The 24,499-nt window shown below is 38.0% G+C and overlaps 1 protein-coding gene across 3 annotated transcripts in view; it reads right to left on the reverse strand.

Annotated features, from left to right (window-relative positions):
• LOC126418823 (CDGSH iron-sulfur domain-containing protein 2 homolog) overlaps positions 1-24,499 on the reverse strand; it is a 104,020-nt gene that overhangs the window by 20,722 nt on the left and 58,799 nt on the right. For 2 of the 3 annotated variants that reach the window (XM_050085804.1, XM_050085783.1), the window contains exon 4: positions 22,427-23,030. The exons of the other annotated variant lie outside the window; for it this stretch is intronic. In XM_050085804.1, coding sequence (XP_049941761.1) covers positions 22,944-23,030 — 87 coding nt within the window. In that variant the 3' untranslated portion in view covers positions 22,427-22,943. Of the gene's footprint in view, positions 1-22,426; positions 23,031-24,499 lie in introns of those variants that run through there. 3 annotated transcript variants of the gene reach the window in all.

Here is a 24,499-nt window from a genome sequence, read left to right on the forward strand (position 1 = left end):
TCCTAGTTGGCAATGCAGTCCACTAAAAAATGAGTATTCTAAAATGGTTGTGGCTATAAAACTTCTCAACGAACGTGACACCTGTACCATGCATTGTAGAGTAAAGAAGTATAGCTGCAAAGTGTTCAGTAAGTGAATATCGTTCCTGTAACTGTTCAGATTTCCCAACATTTTCCTTTATACAATGTCTGTAAAACGAATAGATCGACTGATACACTGGTGCATTTCTCATTCTGCTACGCACAGAAATTTTTTATAATTATGAGCAATGAGTGCAAGCTCTTTGTTATCTGTTTAGGGAAATATGAGGTGTCCAATAAGTAAGTTTCTATATATATAAAATTACACGCAGTTTTGTAATGTTCAAATAATTGTATTAACACTGTACAATGCTTCTGTTACTTTTCTACATAGACGCCACATTTTCCCATGCATTTTTAGTAATGTGATAAGCTATTTCAGACCAGTGTTTTACCATGTTGGGGCCTATGCTCGTAACCATCTGTTAACTGTTGATGCTACTTCATGGTCTGTGTAGAAATGCTTACCTCAAAGATGACTTCTGGGTTGAGGGAACATGTGAAATCACTTGGGGAAAGATCTGGTGAACACTTCCTAGTTGATTCTTCCCAACTCCAGCCGAGTCATTCAAGTTTTATGAGGCCAGACACTGTCATGAAAGAAGATAGCTTTGCGAGACAAAAGAGCAAGATGTTTTCTTTTGATGGCAGCAGTCAGATTCTGGATGATATTACAGTATCCCTCTGCATTCACTGAGGTACTGTGAGCAAATACCCCCAACCCCAATGGTTGCAAAAGATGGTACTTTGCCTGTCAATGTGACATTTACCTTTTTGGGGTACTTTCACCAGTTTTCTTCCACACTATTTCCTAACTTTTTCCCAAAAGTTGAATGATGGACACAGGTCTCATCCCCAGAGACAAGCCACTTGAAAAGCATATCTCCCTTTCTCAGATGCATTTCCAGAAACATTCTGGTCAAATTCATCTGTTGCTGCTTGTGGACATCACTCAGCAAATCTGACACCCCTCTCCTGCACAGACTTCGCAATAGTGAACATGGATGGTCACAGCCTTTGCAATGGCTAAGCATACAATCGCAGAGCCAGGAGCTAGCTGCATTATGATTTTGACAATAGTAATGTGATGATCTTCCTCCATAATACTGTGGATTGCAATAATGGAATCATCAGATGTCCCCATGCACTGTTCATCTTGACCATATTCATGCTTCCGCAAACTGTACACACCAATATCTAACTATTTGAATGTTCTTAGAGCCTTCCCCATAGACAGAGGTTAATTCCTGTAGGATATCAACAGCGGACAGTTGTCTTGCTGCGAAGAAATGAATGACAGAGAGCAGCTTGCAATGGGATACACTTTGCAGTGTTAACTCCTCACTAACTGGTAGTGTACTGGCAAGATACTATGGTACGCATCATAAGCTGGTGTGAGCGTTCACAACATATGCCATTCACACTCATCAGCCCCCAAATGTCACAGGCATGATTTATTTTTGAAGATAAATAAAATAGGAAACTTACTCATTGGACGACCTCGTATATCTTCCATAAAAGATCCAAACATATTTATAAAATGTTTGAATAAATATCATTATTTGGTTTAAACAGAGATATTTATTTAATTTCCACATGTCTACAGGGCATTTATGAAATGGCATCACTGGCAGTTCGATTTTTCTTTTAATGCCATGATGCCACTGAAACTGACCCAGTGACTGTGCAATCTTCAAAGTTCAGATGCAAATTATTCCCTGTTAGTGATGCAACAGAAATGGCAACCTTGGTCAAGGAGACTCCTTATGCAAAGGCATGCATTTGAACACTGACTGCTACATGCTTAGTGATGTATATTCCACCGCCAAGCCAGGCCAGCCCAGCACGACATTACACTCTGCTGTGGCTGCTGGCAGCCATACGGCAGTCAACAAGTTAATCAGATTGTATCTGACCTTATTGTGGGAAGTGTCTTAAACTGATCAAAATGCTGATTTTTTTGCCACCATGTAGTTCTTAGCATGTTAGAAGTACCATCTGCAATTTTTCAGAATTTAATTCGTGCTACATATGTTGTAAAGACCACCTTGTTTCATCCAATGTGCAGTGTCATGTTCCCTTTTCTACAACTCTGACCTTGTTTGTGATATTTTACTATTTCCTGCCATCAGAGAAGACATCTGTAAGGTGTAGCACTCTGTGAGCCCATTTCTGATGCAATTAATAATGATTTATTTAAGAAATGCACACATGGCGTCACATAAAACCTGAACTAAAGCCTTAACCTCATTTAGAGGCAACACCCAAAGACTGCATTTCCCTCATGTACTATCGTTAAAATTTCCTCATGTGATGCTCGTCTGTTCAATGATGGTAACATTGGAAGAATCAAGAACCTTATGATACTAGGATTTGATGCAAGTTGCTTCAATGAAAAACTACTGAAGAAGATTTTGTGATATGCATGTTGTTCTCAAACATCGGTGATGGATATTGCCAAGGGCATGCCCAGAAGGACTAGAGAAGAAAAAAAAAGGTGCTACAGGGAGACCAAATGTATCATTATGGTTGTAAGGAATATTTTCTGCTGAATAAAAAGGTACAGAATTTTTCAGTGTGCATTACTGTAAAATTTATTTAAATTTTTGTGAAATAAAAAATTTCTATGTGTCATACACACAAACTTTTAAAAAAATTATGAGTTCTCAGACTGATATTAAAAAAACTGGTACATAGAGTTGTTTATGTAGTTACTAAGAAAAACCTACAACATTTTGAAAGTGATAAGTAAAGTAACCTTTGAGAAAATGTTCTTCAAGTGATAGTGGATGTTCTGAAAGTATCCGACAATGATGGGAAAATCTAGATTATAGCTAATAATATAATGACATGTGCAAAATTTGATTCAAAATATCTAACATTAAAAGCTAAATTAGCTTACAGGTACCCATGTATTTTCTCATACATCCCCCTTTAATGACATCTTGTAAGCTATGTGTACAGAGACCCTTGAGCAAAGAAAGGTTACTAGACAGGACATGTGCGAAACAAAAACACTGAAAATGGTCAAATATATAGCATATCAGCAGTTAACTGAGGCAAACTTATGCACTGTAGCTGTCTGAACTAATGGCAGTTAATGAATGTAAATGTATGTTTGTAACCTGAAAAGGGTTGCTGAATTTGGTTGAATGCAGTTTTGATGCATCACAGTCAACTGCTTTCTCCTTTTAGTTGACCATAATTTTGATCTTCTTAGAAAGGTAGCACAGTTATGCTGTAAACCTTAAATTTACAGTGGCTGACATGATTCAGTGTGCACATAATTGCTTCCAACAATATGTAAAGTAATCTTATGCAGAGTACCTAACGAGTGTTGTGTCAGAGAGAGATACTTCTTTAACACCTATAAATTGGACAATACCAAAGGAGTTGACTTGACGACTTGTTTTTCCACCTGGCACAACCGTATTCGGTGACAGTCATTACCAATTTCTGCCTGCATATGTGAACAGAACTTTCACCAAACCCTAGTCATGACAAACAGCATCTGAATATGGTCAGTGTAGGCTGAAACAGGTAATGATAGAGATCATCATCAAAGTAAAAAGAAATTCACATTATATCAACCACTGATCTCCTTCAACAGAATACTACTTTTCCCAGGCGTTTACTCATTTTAGTCCAGACAACCACAGTTTGTAAAAGTCTGTACGGGTCATAATGTGTGGATATAAGAGGAAGAACATATGTTTGCAGCACAGCACTGCATGGTAGTATCACAGACAGTGGGAAAACGAAAACAATCTAAGCATTTGAGGTGTGTAGCTACAGAAGACTATTGAAAATTACATGGACTAATATAAGATAAGGAATACGGAGATTCTCTACAGAATTGCTGAAGAAAGGAACATAGTGTCAGCTTAGAAGAAAAACCTACCACCAAAATATTTTTATTGCATTATTAGGCAGAAAACCTCCTATCTCAACTATTCGTAAGCCAACGAGAGGTAACAACCTATATTCTATAGTCTAGCGAGGAAGGAAAAAACCCTGTATATTATTAGGCCACTGTGTTACGGGAGAAAATCACTCCTAACTTTTCTGAGATAGGAGGTTTTCATTCTAAGTTGACAATATGGAAAACACTGAAAAGAAGAAGTGACAGAATGACAGGACATATGCCAAGACAACAAGGAATAACTTCGTTGGTACTAAGAGGGAGCTGTAGAAAGTAAAAACTGTGGGAAAATACAGAGATTTGAACACATCAAGCAAATTTTTTTGTCCTGAAATGTAGCAAATAGCTTCCTTGTCTATTTCGATATGTTCAGTGACTTAAGTGTTCGATCAACCTCTATTGAAATTTTCATGCAATCATAATTACACCTTCCACTTGCCTGCTACATGATTCATAGCACTTTTAGTAACTACCAAAATGTATTTATTGCTTCATTGCTCACTCAGCAATGATCTCTGTATACATTTTCCACATTAAAAGTCCGCCTTTCATTGCCCCAAGTCATAACTTTCAATACACAGATCAGATTTAAAGACAGACTGGAAACTATATTTAAAAACTATTTAGTACGCCAAAATGATTCCAGACAAATTTTACTCTATTTCCTTATGTGGACCATGCAGAAACTTATTACATCAATTTGTTCAGTTTTTCTTGTTGATGGATTGATTGATTTATTTTAGTCTTTTCATAATTTATATTCATACCTGCTTTCACATTTGCTACAACAGGTTCTTCCATTTCTGTGTATCTGCACCAAAAGCAAATAATAGAATTTATTATTTCTCTCCCCAGTTTAAGAATCTGAAAATTTCCTTCAGGGCTGCTATAAATAGCCTTGGTAATCAAAATTCTCCTTGCGCAACTATTTCAGTTATCAGTTTCCTCCCCTCCTCAAAGAGTGTCATGTATGATGTAGCATTTTTACATATTTTTCACACTGAATCAGTGCCTTGCCCCTGATGGGAAGAAAATGTTTTGTTCAACTATTTCAAAAGTTTCCTTTCACGTGTGACTCAGATTCGATTTGGTAATTCATACTCACTGGTCCATTGTTCTGTAATGCAAAGTTTCTTTGTGTTACTAAATAAGTGACTGCTGATAAGTACAATTTAAAACAAATTGTTAACATAGTAACTCAAAGACTACTTTGCATGAAATGACTAAATATTTGCAACTCATTTCAGAAGCCCATCTGTGAAATATGCTTACAAAGTTTCTTTAATAGATGTCTCCATAAATGTTAATAAAGGCTAGGTGATTTATTCTGATCCCAATGAAAGTAACTTATTTCTTTCTTCTAATAAAGAAATGATACATGAAAGTTTTACGTAACTCTGAAATAACAGCTCTTATATTGTAACATCAATATTATGAGGAGGAGATATTGCTACTTACCATATGGTGGAGACACAGTTGCAGACTGGTACACTGAAAAGAGTGCTATACATTTAAGCTTTCAGTCAAAAAGCCTGCTTTAGCCGAAACCTAAAATGTGTAACAGTCTTTTCGTTGTGCCTGTCTGTGACTCAACATCTCTTCTATATTGCAAAATATCCTTTTCATAACCAGCCTGGACTTTTCATTATTTGATTTAGCTGTCCTAGGCATATTAATATCCACAGATCACTGCTACATTTAATGTTCTGGACTTAACAGAAATCTGCACATTGATCAATCCGCTTAGCTATTTACAACGTATGCATTTCTCCTAGCTGAACAATTTCAGAAATCTCTTAAGACATTTCCACTGGCAGTACAAATAGCCATCAGTACACACTGATAAAGCATCTCACAAAAACATATGACTGAACACAAGCTTGGCAAGAAATTTATCTGCACACTATGATGAAGAAGGCAAGATGTTTTTGCACTGACAATTGCATTTTGCAGTACATAGCCCCATGGTCACAGGGACATTTTTTGCAGATTATATTGTCAACTCTGAATTTATTCAGTTCTGAGGAGACATCTTGTGATTCAAACATGTAGTAATATGCCCAGGATTCATCACTGGAGCTACATGTATATACTATACAAGATAATGTACAGTGTATGTAGGACAGTGCACTGTACCAATTTACTTGTTTTTTGCGTCATCTCAAACAATATTGAGCAACGAGAAAAACTCCTGTCTACATGCTTCTGGATGTTCTGTACCCTAATCTTTCTGACATTCTTATGATCCCTATATGAGATATGCTGCATAATTATTAAAAAAAAAAAATGGTATAAGGTAAATGACTTAACGTAATGTAACAAATGACATAGAACATAAATGACAAACACTAAGCTTTTTCTTTTAACATGGCACAGCAGTTTGGAGAGCTGCCAACAAGGGCACCACCATCAGCCACAGTTGCTGAAAATGGGAGCAAGCCAGATAGACAAAGCATTTAGTGCACTAAATTTCCTGGTGCCAATCAGTAGCGCATGTGCACACAGCCTCTTTTGGCAAGTTTCACAAGATACCACCAATTTACTACGTCATAGTCAAGAAATGTGAGAATAGTTACTTGCACGACACGAAACATTCAGGCCGATCGGGCTAATCAGAACAGACAGTGGACTCATGCGAGACGTGATATGAAATCTTATTAAGTCTACCGGCCGGCCGAAGTGGCCGTGCGGTTAAAGGCGCTGCAGTCTGGAACCGCGAGACCGCTACGGTCGCAGGTTCGAATCCTGCCTCAGGCATGGATGTTTGTGATGTCCTTAGGTTAGTTAGGTTTAACTAGTTCTAAGTTCTAGGGGACTAATGACCTCAGCAGTTGAGTCCCATAGTGCTCAGAGCCATTTTTTATTAAGTCTACCTATCGAGTTAGTGCAGAAGCCAACATCCCCAGTCAACAGTATTGAAAATCCTCTGTAAATGATTAAGAGTGAAATTGTATAAACTGCAGCTCCTGCAGGCTATAAACTATGACAATGAAGTTTGTTGTCTGCAGGTCTTTGATATTCAGAACCATCTGGAAATTGATAGCTTTGTAAGCAAATTAACCGTAAGTGAGGAAGCAATCTGTAACATCGAACACTTAAGTTACAGCAGTCGTTCTTACTTATATTTACTCCCAATTATCTGTTGGCTGCACAAAGGTATCATGCATTCCTCTTAAACTACCTGCCTGATTCGCTGCACTACATGTTCGCAGAGGGTATGGTTCCAACATCATGATGCACCTCCACACTCTGGAATTAATGTGCAACATTATTTAGACAGAACATTTCCAGGGAAATGGCTGAGACATGGAGGTCCAGTTGTATGGCCACAGAGTTCACCTGACCTAAATCCCCTGGATTTCTTCCTGTGGGGACACATGAGGGAGCACACGTATTGTACACAGCTGACGAATTTGGAAGAATTGGTTGCGCGTGTTCATGCTGCTCTTGTTACTGTGGACACAGCTTTGCTGCAAAGGGTCCAGACATAATTGTCACTAGTTGCTAATGTGCGAATCTGAGCACTCATATTGCACGTAGTATAAATGACAAGTAGACATTGTGTTCTTGTACTGGGCTATCATCTTTAGCATCTCAAAATTGATATCGTATTTTTGTAGTTATTCTATCCTATGACAGGACATTTGCTTCAAATGTATTTATTTGTCTAACCACATATTTGTTTTGTTCAGCATTCAGTTGACACCTGGGGTACTTATGATCCTTTTAAAGTATTTAGAACATAGATCAAAGAATGATCACTGATTAACAAGATGACTGTAACAAAGCAGCTACGTCATGCATGGAAAAAGAAGAATAAGAATAAAAAATAAAATAAAAAAGAGCTCCACTTATTGATCTGCATCTAATTTCTCACCCCAATTGAAGACTAAAGTATGTAGCTAAACCTAGTCTCACCAACAGGTTTAATAGATATGCGATTTTAAAATAAAAGACGCTCTGGCAACACTGTAACTGCATACAGCATGGCCAAGAACAAGTAACAAATCGGCACTGAGCCAGAGCTATCCCACTAGCTCCACGAGACAAGTTAATGCTGTGGGGAATTTGTATGCAAACTCGCCGATGTTCACGTTGCAGTGAAGCTGAACTTTTTTTCCCCTTCAGTTAAAGCATGAAACTGAATCAAATGTACACCTCCAGAATGCAGTGTCTTGTGAAATTTTTGTTTTGTTATTGTTATAATTCAACATTAACACATAACATGATTTTCTTACAGATAGAAATGACCACTTTGTCTTGTCCATGGCATAAATAAAGTCAATGGGAAATAATTGTGTACACAAAAAGTAATCTGTATCCAATACAGCACAAAAACACAGTAGGTCAACTTCTTCACTAGATTACATGTTATGCTATGCAATACAATTATTTTGACAGATATGGTACATGTGTGTGAGTCACATTCACTTTGAACAGCTGAAGTGACAACCTTGCCTTTGCAGACACTTTGCCACTCACTGGATCATATTTTGCTGGACCCTTCGCCACACACCTGCATCCACTGTTGCCGAAGCAGACTGCACGCGAGCTACTAGGTTGTGTGCATCCACGAGTGGAGTGCCATAAACTTGTTCCTTTAAGTGCTCTCACAAATAATGATTTAGTGGACTGAGGTCTGGGGAATGTGGAGGCCAAAACATTGGACCTCAAAGACCAGTACATTTACCTGGAAATGCTTCGTCTAATTAGTTACACACATTCATTCATTCCAAAGTGTGGTGATGCATCATCACACTGATAACACAGCTGTCACTGAACACAAAGTGAAACATTTTCTAATGCATTACACAAAGTATTGCAAAGAAACATACAATACTTTAATTCGGTCCGATTGCATTCCCTGCAATAGTTATATTTGTCACTAATTTCTGAACTTCACACTGCATCATCACAAATTCAGAAGGCACACTGCGGAAAGGTTTGCTTGTAGGTGCTTCTTGCAACATAGCTGGATAGACAGTGTGTGGATTACCTGCTCACTCAAATTTGCAGACAGGCAAAGATGAAAAGGACAACATATGCAACATTCACAGATAAGGACAGGCTTTTGATAGTGTGGATATACCTATTGTTGGACAATGTCAAGAATTAGAGTAGATCAATTCTATATTTCAAAGAAAAAGAAAGTAAAAGAAAAAAGAAAGAAAGAAAGAAAAAGAGAAAAAGGAAAAGAAACTAAACGAAAAGAAAATACAGTGATGAAAGTAATCACTGAAATTAATTAATGGACAGATAAATCTACTGAAGTGGCAGCAAGAGAGACCACAAGAAATTTGGAAATGTTCGAGTTCTCGCTCTGGCAGAAGGATTGAAGGGAATGGAGGATGGATAAACAAAATGGAATTGCAAGGTTTAGGAAACGGGGAATTTTATGGAAAAGTCGCCCAAGAATCCTGGGTCACAGAAGACTTACTGGATGGGATGAGAAGGCTGGCTTGCTGGTGCTTGCACTGCACTAGAACTGGAAACCCCAGTAAAAGGTGGATGATGGGGATAATAAGCAAGATGCTGAACTGAAAATATCACGCAAGAGTGAATAAGAGTAGAAGGCTAAGTGTCTTGTACATGGGGAGAAAGATGGGGGTCCAGGGAATTATTAACAGGTCAGAACATGACATACAGAAAAATAAAACGGAGCAAAGAAAATGGGTAGCTATTGAAAAATGCTGAGAATGTTTTAGTCCACTGCAGGCACCCAGCAATCCACCTTTCCTTCTCCCCCCCCCCCCCCCCCCCCTAGATGACTTTTCTGTTACTTTCCCCATTTCAAATACAAACAAAGAGAGAGAGGGGCTGGCCAGTACTTGCCTCAGCTCAGTACAGCCGATAGATACACAAAAAACAGAACCAAAATTTACGTTCCTAGCTTTCGGAACAAATGTTCCTTCATCAGGGAGGAGAGAGGGGAAAGAAAGGGAAGACGGGAAAGTAGATTCAGTTACTCACAACCCAGGTTATGAAGCAACAGGGAAAGGAAAACAGGGAGGGTAGCAAGGATGGAGGCATTTCCTTTCCCTGTTGCTTCATAACCTGGGTTGTGAGTAACTGAATCTACTTTCCCTTCTTCCCTTTCTTTCCCCTCTCTCCTCCCTGATGAAGGAACATTTGTTCCGAAAGCTAGGAACGTAAATTTTGGTTCTGTTTTTTGTGTATCTATCGGCTGTACTGAGCTGAGGTAAGTACTGGCCAGCCCCTCTTTCTCTTTGCTAGTATTTGTTTCACATCTTTATATGAGATTTTCCATTAATCACTTTCCCCATTTCCTCAATTTTGGACGTCTTTTTCCTTCATCTCTCTTCCATTTCCTTCAATCGTTCTGCTGGAGGGAGAAGCAACTAGCTCTGAAAACTTCTCCATTTCCATACTATATATATATGTTTCCTCTTGCCACCACTTTGTTGGTAGCTTTTTTGTAACTATCTGCAGTACAATAACATTCATGGCATTAAGAAAGACTTTAAAATAATATGTCAAGCATGGCTATCAATTTTTCATTTAAAATGTTTATAAAAATGCAGCAGAAACAACAAAATTTCACTTAAGGAATAAATATCTCTAGTGAAAAAATACACTGCACTGAGCTTATCTTTTTCTCACGATTACTTCGTGAGATAATTCACTGGTGGGAGCATTATGGCTCCACAATTGTCTTTGAATTCTGTTTTCACCCTACATGGCTTCAGAACAACTACATCTTTCTTCCAGAGATTCCAGTTTAATTTCTTTTATAGCCACACCACACTAACCATTCCAACGAATCTATCCGTAATACTGATTTTACCTAATCATCGCAATCACATCACTTTTTACTTTACTAGGGAAACAATTTTAAGCATCCCCTTAAAAGTCTCAGCACAGGCATCACTGGAATTGCTAATTCATGACTAGCCTTCAGAACAGATTTCTTGATCTATGCATTAAAACCTCACTCATTAGAAACATTTTTCAGTCACTGTGTGTCATTTGAGCTATTATTTATAACTAAGTTGAATGTAATAAATGCTGCAGAGCCTTGATATCCTGATATTCATTTTGAAACACACAGTGAAGCCACTCTTATGTGGTCATAAGCCATGATTTTAAACAATTTCATTAATATTTTTGTATAATTGTGAATTATTTATGAATAAACATTTCAAAAGAGAAAGCTGTGTATCAAGAACTTCTCTGCATAAGAAATTACAGTTATTTCAACTTTTGGTTTGTATCTGCTTGTGTCTGTATATGTGTGGATGGATGTGTGCGTGTGCGTGTGCGTGCGCGTGTGCGAGCGAATACCCGTCCTTTTTTCCCCCTAAGGTAAGTCTTTCTGCTCCCGGGATTGGAATGACTCCTTACCCTCTCCCTTAAAACCCACATCCTTTCGTCTTTCCCTCTCCTTCCTTCTTTCCTGATGAGGCAACAGTTTGTTGCGTAAGCTTGAATTTTGTGTATATGTTTGTGTTTGTGTGTCTGTCGACCTGCCAGCACTTTCATTTGGTAAGTCACATCATATTTGTTTTTAGATATATTAATAAATAGTCAGGAAGATAGTGTCTAGCTCTCATTTTGTCATTTTATCTCAGCTCATCTTGTCTCATATTGTCTACTGTGTTAGTTAACATGCGCACCGAACTGTGAAAATATATACAGTGAAAGTGTTCAAAACTAATTTCAGAAATACCTTCAACTTTAACTGAAAGTAATTAAATCTGCGAGGGAAAAGTTTTATTAATAATAAGTACTGAATTTTTAAAGTGAATTAAGGGAAGTGACATAGGGAGTTACAGTGGACAGAAATTAATTCTAAGCTTAAACTGTGAACTTTTTCGATCACTACATTAGGCAGCACAGTGCAGCAATCATTTTTTCATCAAACTGAAATAAAGTTTACACATGCATCTTTGAATGCCAGCATTAATGAACATAAATTTCACAGCTTGCAGAAGAAATTTTGACGTGAATTTAACTGGCCTACAAGAGTGTACATTTGATTTGGACAGGATTTGCTTTAAGATTATCACCTTTATTCATTGCTTAATCCATTACAGTTAGAGAGATGAAGATACTATGAAATATACAATTCCAATACGAACCCTATTTTATAACAAATTTTGAAGTCAGTAAATTGCGGCATCATCTTGCAGAGAAAATTAAGAATTACCACACCCTGACATCAAAAAAAGTAATATTAGTGATGACAAACCACTACCAAGAAATATTAAGTTCAAAAGAGTCACCACACCAGTACTTAGACATGACATACAAGATTTTCAGCAAAAATCTTGTAACCAGGTGCTAATGGTCATGGTATTAACATAATTTAACTTTTACCACATTTCTGAATAGCTCCTATTCATTACATCCGCTAGATATGTTTTCTGAACTTCGCCACAATTGTGTAAAAATGATACTTCCCTATACAAAACTGCAGTGTCAGCCAACAATCCTATAGCGCTGTTGGTGCTATCTGTTAAATTGTTTGTGTGTACTGAAAACGGACGCACATTCCATATTACTTTTGTATCTGTGGAACATTCACCATCCTGAATATCATATTGGGTTCTATTAGCCAAATATTCCTCCAGCCAATCACATATTTGTACGGATACTTACAAGGGATGTGTGTCAGCTTGTGCAGGAATTTGTATTACAATATTTGTAAACAGACATCTCACACTCCTCACCACACCTGCAACAGCATGTGATTGCTTTGCTCTTGGTTTGTACACAACAGCACTTGCAGTCTGAAGAGGGGGAGGGGGGGGGGTGTTTCACACCAGTTGTGACTGTTCACCTTTGTGTCTTCGTTTGTTGTACTCGGTGTCAACGAACCGGCTGAAAAAATAGGGGTGGAATTGCAGTACCGTCTACAGTAAATGATTCAGCCAGCAGGTGCACATTTGTGTTTCACTGTTTAATTTCACTTTTCACAACCTCCCATATACACATTAATATGGCCAGTGCACTATTGTTCAGCTTTCAGTAAGCCTCATTAATAGTTTTCAGGCGAACATCCACATACTGCTACAATAGTTTACTGTTGAATATCTACGAGCAGTAAAAAAAGAACATAACCACATAATTCACAGTTCTTTTGGAATAATCGGGTACATATAGAATAGACACTGTCATTGTTTTAACACTTATTTCACAGTTACATTGATGCATTATTGTTGTTTTAACTAACACAGGTTTCTCATCTGAAACTGACGTGGACTGACTGTCTCATGACCGAAAACCAGGCTCTTATATCCTCACAATAGTAGGGACTGGAACTACAAATTGTTCGACGTTAAATTCACAGAAATTACAATTAAAATTTAACTCGTTAAGTTAACTGAATACATCGAAAAACTGATTTTTGACAGTTTCTTCTACTACAAGAGTTAAGCCGAATCATTTGCTTAAATTGTGAAATTAACGAATACCATTATGCAAACAATACTTTTAACAAAACTGTTAATTACCTTGAAATTAAGGGCTGGCGTGGCTAACATGTTTTCGAGTAGAGCCAAATAGATACATTACAACTGCTAGTGTTTCATCTCGCAAAAGTTTACAATTATTACAGTATTTATATTTGTTTATACGTCAAGCACAATTTTTTTTTATATTCTAAAAGACTAAGAGCTAACCTTTCTCTTTTATGAAGATGCAGATTATACTCTGCGTATGTTAATGGTAGTCAGTCGGATGTAAAAAATGAATTTTAAGGAGGCAGATGGCGAAACAAGAGCGGAAGCAAAAAATATCCCAGCTTGCTTCGCCACACAGCGTCAGTAACCTCAGCAGGTAGTTGACATGTTTAGTACACATGTCAGTGCTGTCTTACATAGAGTGAAAAAATGAATGGCACTTAACATTTGGTACATTCTAAATATTGTGGCATCCAAGTTAAGAAGGTGTTATCTAACGGAAGACAGTATACCACAGGGCAATGGCACTTTCCCAATGCTTTTGGTGGATCTATTTATTCAGAAACATAAATATTAACTTTACTGTTTAACTGAAACTACATCGATAGGATAGTGGATGAAGAAAAGGGCTTTATAAACAATAATGTGATTGATAGTGTTGAAAGGTTGTAATGCTAGTGACAGCAGTGAAAACTATACTCCTCGAAGAGGAGCCAACAGTTCTTGCAACTATGAATTTTCACCAGAAAAGAAATTCAATACTGTTAGTATTTTAAAATTTTTTCAGAAAACTGCATTTAACATATTAATGGTGTTCATACACCATGTGAAATACCAACCTAAAGCTCATTACTGAAAAGACATCCATCTATAAAAAGCACATCAAACACCAAGGAAAATGTGTCCATTAATGGCAACAGAAGTTTTGGTCAATTGAAAAATATGTTGGGTGCACAAGCTTTAAATGTTTCGTACCTTTCACAGCACGTCTCAAAGATACAGGATGTGCCATAGACACTGCTTTCCTGACAGCCAGAGAGAAAGGAAGATCAAGATGTTCACCAGTCTGGGGCCCATTTTGTCGAAGTGAACCGGAGAACTGCAAGCTTCCACATACAGCTAAACTGCATTTGGAACACTGATCAAAGAGGATTTAATTATGAATTAACTTGTGGTGCAACATTATTTGTAACAAGGGAAAACAAATCATCAGTTGCCTTGATCCAGTTTGCACACAATGCATCTCAGTTATAAAACAGATGACGGAATTTTAGGTGAGTGGACACTGAAAAAAAGAATTTTATTCGTCGTCAGGAACAAATTTAGGCCTGGAAGTTAAAAACACTATACATTAAGAAGGCTATTCATGACAATACTCCATACATACATTTGGAGGCTAACAAAATTGGGAAAATGTCAAAAACAATTTAAAATCCTTTTTCCTGAATGGCATTAATGTCAATGTTTCAAATAACCAGAAATGTCTACTCCTTTGCGACAGAAGCTCAGATGGACGACAACAGCAAATGTTTCATTTGCAGGTGAAGATATGATCATTCCACCAAAAACAATGAAATATGTACAGCCTGTGGATGTACATTTCTTCCGGCAATATAAAATATATGCAAGAAGGGTAACAGACTAAGGGCTATCTGCAGTGGCTTTAACATTAAATTAGGAACTAGAATATTCATAATGTAAATGCATTTTATTATTAAGCTATCTACTCCAGGGTGTCAGCCTATGCTTCAATATTCCTGGCAAGCGCCTGGCACATGTTGCCAACCCCAAGAATGTATTTCAATTGGCATTTGATTTTGCAGTTTATCTTCTCTCCCTGTTCCACTCCGAAACAGAACAAGGGAAAAATGACTGCCTATATGCCTCTCTACGAGCCCTAATCTCTCTTATTGTGATCTTTCCACGATATACAAGTTGGCGGCAGTAAAATTGTACTGCAGTCAGCCTCAAATGCTGGTTCTCTAAATTTCCTCAGTAGCGATTCACGAAAAGAACACCTCCTTTCCTCCAGAGACTCCCAACCGAGTTGCTGAAGCATTTCTGTAACACTCACGTGATGATCAAACCAACTAGTAATAAATCTAGCAGCCCACCTCTGAATTGCTTCTATGTCCTCCCCCAATCCGACTTGATAGGGATCCCAAACGCTCGAGCAGTACTCAAGAATAGGTCGTATTAGTGTTTTATAAGCAGTCTCCTTTACAGATGAACCACATCTTCCCAAAATTCTACCAATGAACAAAAGACGACTATCTGCCTTCCCCACAATTGCCATTACATGCTTGTCCCACTTCATATTGCTCTGCAATGTTACGCCCAAATATTTAATTGACGTGGCTGTGTCGAGCGCTACACTACTAATGGAGTATTCAAATATTATGGGATTCTTTTTCCTATTCATCTGCATTAATTTACATTTATCTATATTTAGAGTTAGCTGCCATTCTTAACACCAATCACAAATCCCATCCAAGTCTTCTTGTATCCTCTTACAGTCACTCAACGACAACACGTTCTTGTACATCACAGCATCATTAGCAAACAGCCGCACATTGCTATCCACCCTATCCAAAAGATCATTTATGTAAATAGAAAACAACAGTGGACCTACCACACTTCCCTGGGGCACTCTAGATGATACCCTCACCTCTGATGAACACTCACCATCGAGGACAACGTACTGGGTTCTATTACTTAAGAAGTCTTCGAGCCACTCACATATTTGGGAACCAATCCCATATGCTTGTACCTTAGTTAGGAGTCTGCAGTGGGGCACCAAGTTAAACGCTTTCCGGAAGTCAAGGAATATGGCATCCATCCGATACCCTTCATCCATGGTTCACAAGATATCTTGTGAAAAATGGGCGAGTTGTGTTTCGCAGGAGTGATGCTTTCTAAAGCTGTGCTGATGCATGGACAGCAACTTCTCTGTCTCAAGGAAATTCATTATATTCGAACTGAGAATATGTTCGAGAATCCTGCAACACATCGATGTTAAGCATATTGGTCCGTAATTTTGAGGATCCGTCCTTCTACCCTTCTTATATACAGGCGTCACCTGCGCTTTTTCCCAGTCGCTCGGGACTATGTTGGGCAAGAGATTCGCAATAAATGCAAGCTAAGTAAGGAGCCAATGCAGTGTACTATCTGTAAAACCAAATTGGAATCCCATCAGGACCTGGCGATTTATTTATTTTCAACCCATTCAGCTGCTTCACAACCCCAGGGATGTCTATCACTATGTCTTCCAGACGGGAATCTGTACGAGAAACGGCGGTATGTTTGTACAATCCTCCTGCGTGAAAGATTTCTCAAATGCTAAATTTAAAATTTCAGCTTTCGTTTTGCTGTCTTCCGTTGCCAGGCCAGACTGATCAGTGATTGAGTGGATGGAAGCCTTCGACCCATTTACCGATTTTACGTAAGACCAGAATTTCCTTGGGTTTTCAGCAAGATCTTTTGCTAAGGTATGATGGTGGTAGTGGTTGTATGCTTCGCACATTGCTCTTTTTATAGCAGCACGAATCTCTACTAACTTTTGCCTGTCCTCATTCTCCCGATCTTTCTTGTACCACGAGTGCAACTGTCCTTGCTTCTTGAGCATTCTCCGAATTGTGCTGCTAAACCACAGTGGGTCTTTTCCATCCGTAACCCACTTTTTCGGCACATACTTCTCCAATGTATGATTTACAACGTGTTTAAAATTTGCCCATAATTCTTCCACATCCATCTTACCTGAAGTGGGATGCTAACAACTGCTTATCTGCTCTTTCTAGCAGGAATACTCTCCTGGCCTTCTTGACTGACTTTTTAACTTTCTTAACCATAGTCATAATGACAATAATGATCACTAATCTCTGTCAACACTGACACCGTCGATGAGGTCTGGTCTGTTCGTGGCTACCAGATCTAAAATATTTCCATTACGCGTTGGCTGTCGATTTTGCTGCTGGAGACAGTTTTCAGATAATGTGTTCAGAAGTAATTCACACGACGGCTTGTCTGCACCACCTGTAATGAATCCATAGACATCCCAGTCTATACTAGGTAGGTTGAAGTTGCCTCCGACTAATATAGCTTGATCTGTGTACTTCTGCAATACAGAGTGTAGACTCCCTTTGAATGATTCTAGAACTGTCACGGTGGAACCTGGTGGCCTGTAATAACACCCAACAATTAGCTTTATTTCTCCTAGCCCTGTTAAACGTGTCCAGATAACTTCACAATCACACTCTACTTTGACCTCAGTAGACAATATTTTTGCCAACTGCAATGAAGACACCACCCCCTACGGTGTCTAATCTGTCTTTCCAATACATGTTCCAACCCTCACTAAATATTTCAGAACTTCCTATCTCAGGGTTCAGCCAGGTTTCAGTCCCGAGAATAATTTGCGTGCCACACGCTTCCTGGAGGGCAGTAAATTCAGGAACTTTATTCCGAAGTCTGAAAATTTACTGCTTCTAAATGCAACTGGAACACTGAATGCCTCATTGACCAGAGAGACTTCTCTTGTCAGTAAGTATTTGTTAGTAATAGAAGATGTACAGTGTAACAGCTTACAGAAATCTACTAAGACACTATCTACCTGTTCATCTGCATCTTGTTTGCAAGGTGATACAAATGAAGCATGCTGTGTTTCAAGAACCATACTGATTTTCAGAGAGAAGCTTCTCTCCTCCACAAATATCAAATGTCATCACTTATGTAATAAATCTGTGTTATGTCTGTGTGTCAAATTGATCTCCATAACTACTACAGATTTTCATGGGGGTTTTTGCAAGTAACTGAGCAGAAATTATGGCACCTTATAGGCTTTAATGCATCAAAATCTATTAATACACATTATAAAAATGTATGTATATTCATATATTCCATCTCTTCTCTGAAACAACTGAACCAATTTCAGCTAAACTTGGTACATATATATCACTTACTGTTTACGAAGAGTAGCTGTGGGGTTAAGAAAGATATCAAACAAAGAGGTAGGGGGTAAAAAATAAGTGTAGCCTACAATGCAAATGCCCAGCTTTTCTGCATCCACTACTTTAGAAAGAGCACTTAGTGACCTGCAACAAACTTTACACATTATTTTGAAACCTTTACAAAACTCTCTCATTGGCACCCCTCCCCCCACATGATGAAAGGAAAAAACCACCACTTTGTTTGCAATGTTCATGAAGTAAAACTGCTGCATCAGGCAGGATGTCATGATGTTCACACTTATTACTTCTTTGTTACTAACTGTTCGCAGAACACTCAACAGACAGTGTCCACATATGCTACTGAATGTACCTACGAAATTATATCATTATATGACAATTCAAGAGACATGAGGCAAGGAGGAGATGGAAGGAGGGGTGGGGGCAGATAGACAGAGGGAGGAGGAGATAGACAATAGGGGGTTGAGGCAGACGAGTGAAGGGGAAGAAGGTGACGGACAGAGGGACACACCCGACTAACAATTTAAATATATGCTTACTATGTTTCTTTTAATTCAATGAAGGTTCTTTTTTCCATACCCTATAACTTCTCTCTTAAAACTTAGCAACTTATAGCAATACCTGTATTAATTTTTATTAAAAGTTATGTACTTTAAGTATTTTTCAACAAGGGTTAAATGCACAGTACCCTAATCACTAATACAGATAGTAGTTTTGAAACAAACAACTGATGAGCCAAAACTTTATGATCATTGCCCATAGAGACCAAATACTACCTGGTAACACTACGGGAACCAATATGGTAAGAAAACTACGTAAATAGGGCAGAGAAGTGGGGAATCATTACATTGACAATACAGGCCACAAACAAGAAAATTTACAGGCATATGCAGTTTTGAGGAAGGGCAGTTTGTTATGGTCTGGGTCTTGGGGAATCTTGCAAGCAGTGAAACTAGTCAACTGTTCACACCTTACTGTTGCGAGCATCTATGGAAAGTTGTTTTTGACAGTGACACCATAGGTAGGTGACAGTTTTTTGGATGTCCATACCTAATCACAGAATGTGGAGGTTACAGTTGTCTGGTCTGTAAACCAGATTAGCCAACAAACTGTGGCAGATCTGATGCAATACAATGCTAGTGCAGGCAAAAGTGTTTCCTGAAACACCATTTTGCACCCTTTGTCAAACATGGGGCACCGCAGTAGATAGCCCTATGTACTCCCATGTCAACAAAAAAAAATAATTATGATTGCAGTGCACACAAGATTATAAAAGTCTGACTGTGTAGCAATCCAAACCTGCTGAATGAATCATTTCTTTTTATATCATACACACTGTCACATTTGGGTTCACCATAATCTAGGCAAGTGACTACTCAAAACATGCACTGCAACACCAACACTGACTGTCAGGACAGTATTATGCTATGGTAAACATTCACATGGACTTCAAAGGGTAATTCAAGGCACCATGACAGCAGTAGACTACATTACCCTCCCTCCATGTTTGAGATCTTTGCAATGGTAATGCAGTATACCAGCAGACAGCAGGCAAAATGCCACAATCATGCTACAGTGGTTTGAGCACCTTGATAGTGAAATCAGGCCTGGGCAACCAAATTTGCCCAGTGTGAACCTAGGTGTTGGTGCAGAGACTTGAATCCATATTGCATGGAATCACTGCTGTATTGCATTCAGCAACCACAGAAATAGCACTGAGCACAGTAATCAATTTGGAACAAATGATAATTTTTACGAACTGAATGCTCTACCGTATGTGATTCAATCAGTTTCACCACACACGAAATAAACAATGTATAGGAAATGGTATATGTCAAAAATGTACTACAATAGTTTAATCCAGAAATTCTTGAAAATAAATGCAAATATTCACTATGGAAAATTTGTTGTGCAGGTACACATCAAGTAGTTTTGAAAACAACTGAATGAAAACAACTTATTCAATTAAGCAGTTTTACGTGCCATATTACTATCCACTCATTTGAGTGAAAGTCGTCAGAGCTCTCAAATGATAAAAAGTGACAATCTGAGTTGCCCAATCCCGAGTGCAACCAATTTCAAGCAGCAGTATTTCATTGTTTTGGCACTGTTTAATCATCATTGTTGATTGTACCCATAACACTTATTGCCACCGATATTGTTCCAATATTTGCTTTTTATTGAATGCCAGTAAGTTCCGTTTAGTTCATTTTTTCAGATATGTTTATGAATAGGCATTTACATAGCAAACTTTGTATCTGGATCTAAGTGCCGAAATGCTCACTGGTGGGGTATGTAAGAAATCATGGCCGCTCGACAAGTTGTATTACATGCTTGAAAAGCAAGTGATTAAATCACGAAACCTTTTAAAAACTTATCTTAAATGCTATCTGCTCACTTCATCTCAGCATTTACTGAAACTGTCCATTGCATGCTAACCAGTGGAAAGAGATTTAAATGAAGTAATTTTCATTTACTTAAAAAAAAATTTAAAACATAGCACCTGCAGTTAAACCTTTACAAATTACCAACCCACATTTAACGCCAGAAGTATGAAAAATTCACGTTTCAATTAAGAAATACTTTTTATTCATCTCCCAATCTTAGTCACAGTTCATGTGAAACTTTGAAGGCTGAAAGTATGTACGTGAGATCACTCAAACCCAGAGACTTAGTGACAAATATTCAGTGTAACTGACTTATCCAACAGACTTGTGCCAAATATAGTAAGAGAAGTAAAGTTTTTCCTCTTTTTTCATGTACCTACTGACGGCTCAACACTCCTGCTGACTGGTGAGGTCTCCTTTACTCCTAAATTATTTAGAGACACCTGTCTGTCTGTTCTCACAGTAACTGAAACCACTGAAATCCAGAGTGTGAGTAAAAACATTAATATAGGGCTGCCATAGTAACAGATTAGTTTCATTTAAATGAAAAAACAAACTGAACAAAGAAACAATCTGTTGTGAAAACTAGCCAATTGCCCCATCACTAATGTGAGGCAAAGCTGAAACATGTTCAAGGTCCCCCAGTCACAATAGCACAATGAATTGAATGCCAGTCTACATGCACACGTATTGACATAAGGAACAGGCTGGAGAGAGGTATGGTGCTAAATAATATCCACTATGTAAAGACACAAAGACACAACACACATTACTGTTAGTACTTTAAGCAAGCAGTTATTTACAGAAGCAAAGGAGTGGAAAATGCTGTTAACTTAAGCATGTTGAATTTCACTAGCACACACTTACCAAGGAAAGAAATTTGAAAGTACTGTGTTACACATCATTTCAGTGTGAATGATCAGCTATTATTCTTGTTTTACCTTAAAGAGTTGTATGCAACTTATCATTGTGTTCTCATCTGAAAATACTATTTTGTTTTGTTGACTATATTCTGTGGATAAAGACTACAGTGAATGGCATTATTAGCTCTCATTGCTATTGAGTGAAGATGCCTGTTCAGAGAAATTTTAAAATAAAAATTTTAAATAATGAAAACTTTAGTCTTGTGGGGTGTTAAATGTAACTATAAATTTCTAATTTTAGACAGAAGGGGAAGAAATGGTGATGCTATCACAGGGGGAGGGAATGGTTGGGGATGGAACTTCCATTGCTCAACACTACCCCTGATGACGAATTTCAACTACCTAGGTCAATGTGACAGGAAGTATCACACAATTCTCAATATTTTCTTATATATACAAAGCTGTTTCCTTAGATATCACAAATTCAACACACACTACTAATTTTATTAGAATCGTGTTTCAACACTTGAGGATTTCCAAACAAATACAAATGTGTGTGAGAAAGCATCTTAATTTTAATAAATATTTTGTCTAAAAATATACACATGAGATCTATTTACATAAGTAGCTAGAAACAGTGGCAATTTTATTCTAGTTCACAATGTCAATGTCTGAGGCAACATGAACACGTTAATATGAAACTGATGATAAACTCCTGAACTGAAAGTGCTGCCTCATGTTGTTCTTTACATAAGGGCAATAGAACTAAAGTATTAATGATTCACAGCTTATCTGAATTCCCATTTGTTTTATTTAATATTATTCACAGTATGCAATTTGTGCACGGCAAAGTGCTGGCCTATCAGCTCCTATAACACAAATCCTTCTGCACCAAAGTGCTCTGTAGTTAACTCAGTTTTCCTTGCACATTGTATCACACAATTCTTAACCACAATGTTTCTAGATACCATTTTAAATATCAACAACAATGTGAAGAAATAATCTGTTTACTAAACAATCAAACACTACAACAACAACACATGCAGAGGCATTTCAGTAACATTTCATGTTTTGCTTGAGGTTCCCATCTATTGTTACATATTCAGGCACAAATTCAGATTGGCACTTCAACAATTTTCAATTAAAATCCAGTAGTATTGTTATAATTGATTACACCAATGACATTTAAGACACTTTCACTGTTAAGGACTCAGTATTTTTATACCATTCTAAATTGCAGGAAGGAACAAACAAAAGAAAGCTGCCTGCCAACCTAGATAACAATCTACACCATCAGTCTTAGTTTTACTCCTTATGTTTAAGGACGACTGGACCCACATTGTCTCCAGTTTCCTGGTTGACCTTGTTATGTGTGCCATCACAGTATGGAAACTGAAAAAACAAAGTTCGTTGTGTCAAACTATTTAGAAGAATTAGACGTTGAATGAAACCAATAGGCAGAATAAATGCTCAACTATGAATTTCACTACAAAAAGTGGTAAAATGCATGCAAAAATACAGAGGCCTGGATCATAAAAAAGTAACTGTTACAGTATCTGTCCACACTCTTATCGGTATCAAAAACCAAGTTCAACACAAAATCCCCAGCCTGCACAACAATCTTTTTCAAACTATAGGAAACATTATAGACAAAACACTTCAAAATAACTATTTTTGATCTATTTTGTCTAATTCCCAAGGCACATGGAACCACTTTCAACATTAACATTCCTCTGCCTTTTCCACTCATTCTTGACTTGGCTTTACTCCTTGGCACTACAGCCCTTGTAGGACCTTGGCCTCCCTGACAATCTCTGCCCACTCTTCTCTGCTGGCTGCCTTTGCTCTCCGTCTTCTAGCTCCCATCCTTCTGAATTCCTCCTCCATGTTGTCTAGCTATCTGGTCTTTGGTCTGCCCCCTTATACAACATCCATCACGTTTTCCTTTGAAAAACTTTGACTGTGCTGTTCACCATTCTCTCTACATGTTCCAAACAATGTAGTAGTACAACTAATCTTATTTCTGATTCTCCAAAAACCCCTATCATTCACTGGCTCCGAAGATTGTCCTAAGTATCTTCCTGTCCCATCTCAGTAACAACTCATTTTGTGTCATAGTGCAGGTCTCCAAATCATACATCACCACAGGTTTAACTACTGTACAATACACAATCAGCTTCACATTCCTACTAAGGCTCCTTGCTTTAAACACTTCAACCAGTGCAAAGTAGCTCCTGTTGCCAGCTGCAATCCTTGCCTGTATGTCTTCTGTCATATCATTCTCAGTTACCAGTGACCCAAGATATTTTAAGCTCTCAAGGCAGTCATATTCTCTTCCGTTCAAAGTCATGCTTCTTTCTCCTTCACTGTATCTTTTCCTAGATGTTACTTGGTGTTTGATTAATGGTCAGTCTCATCTCTGCACCATAGCTTTCTACTTTTTCAAGCTTTTTCCAGGTTCTGTTTCCTCCTGGATAACAAATCAATATAATCATAAATGCAAGCTCCTGAGTCACTATTAAACAGTGTTCCCAGGGTCGTTGCTTTGTTTCTTTCGCACTACCCTCTCCAAGCTGACAAACAATAGTGGTGAGCACATCACCCTGCCTCAGTCCTTGATTACCTTCAAATGGCTTCGATAAATTGCCCTCAATCTTTACTTTGCATACTGCTCTTCTCAAAGTCATTTGAACCAATCATGTCATTTGGTTAGGGACTCCTGCCTCTTGCATTGCCTTCCGAAGTTGATCCCTTTGGATACTACTGTAAGCTTGTTTGAAATCAATGAACAGCTGGTGGACACTTATGTTTTAACATTTTTCAAGGATCTGTCCGATAGTGAAAATATGATCTGTAGTGGA

The sequence above is a fragment of the Schistocerca serialis genome, chromosome 1, assembly GCF_023864345.2.
Source record: "Schistocerca serialis cubense isolate TAMUIC-IGC-003099 chromosome 1, iqSchSeri2.2, whole genome shotgun sequence".
Lineage (NCBI taxonomy): Eukaryota > Metazoa > Arthropoda > Insecta > Orthoptera > Acrididae > Schistocerca > Schistocerca serialis.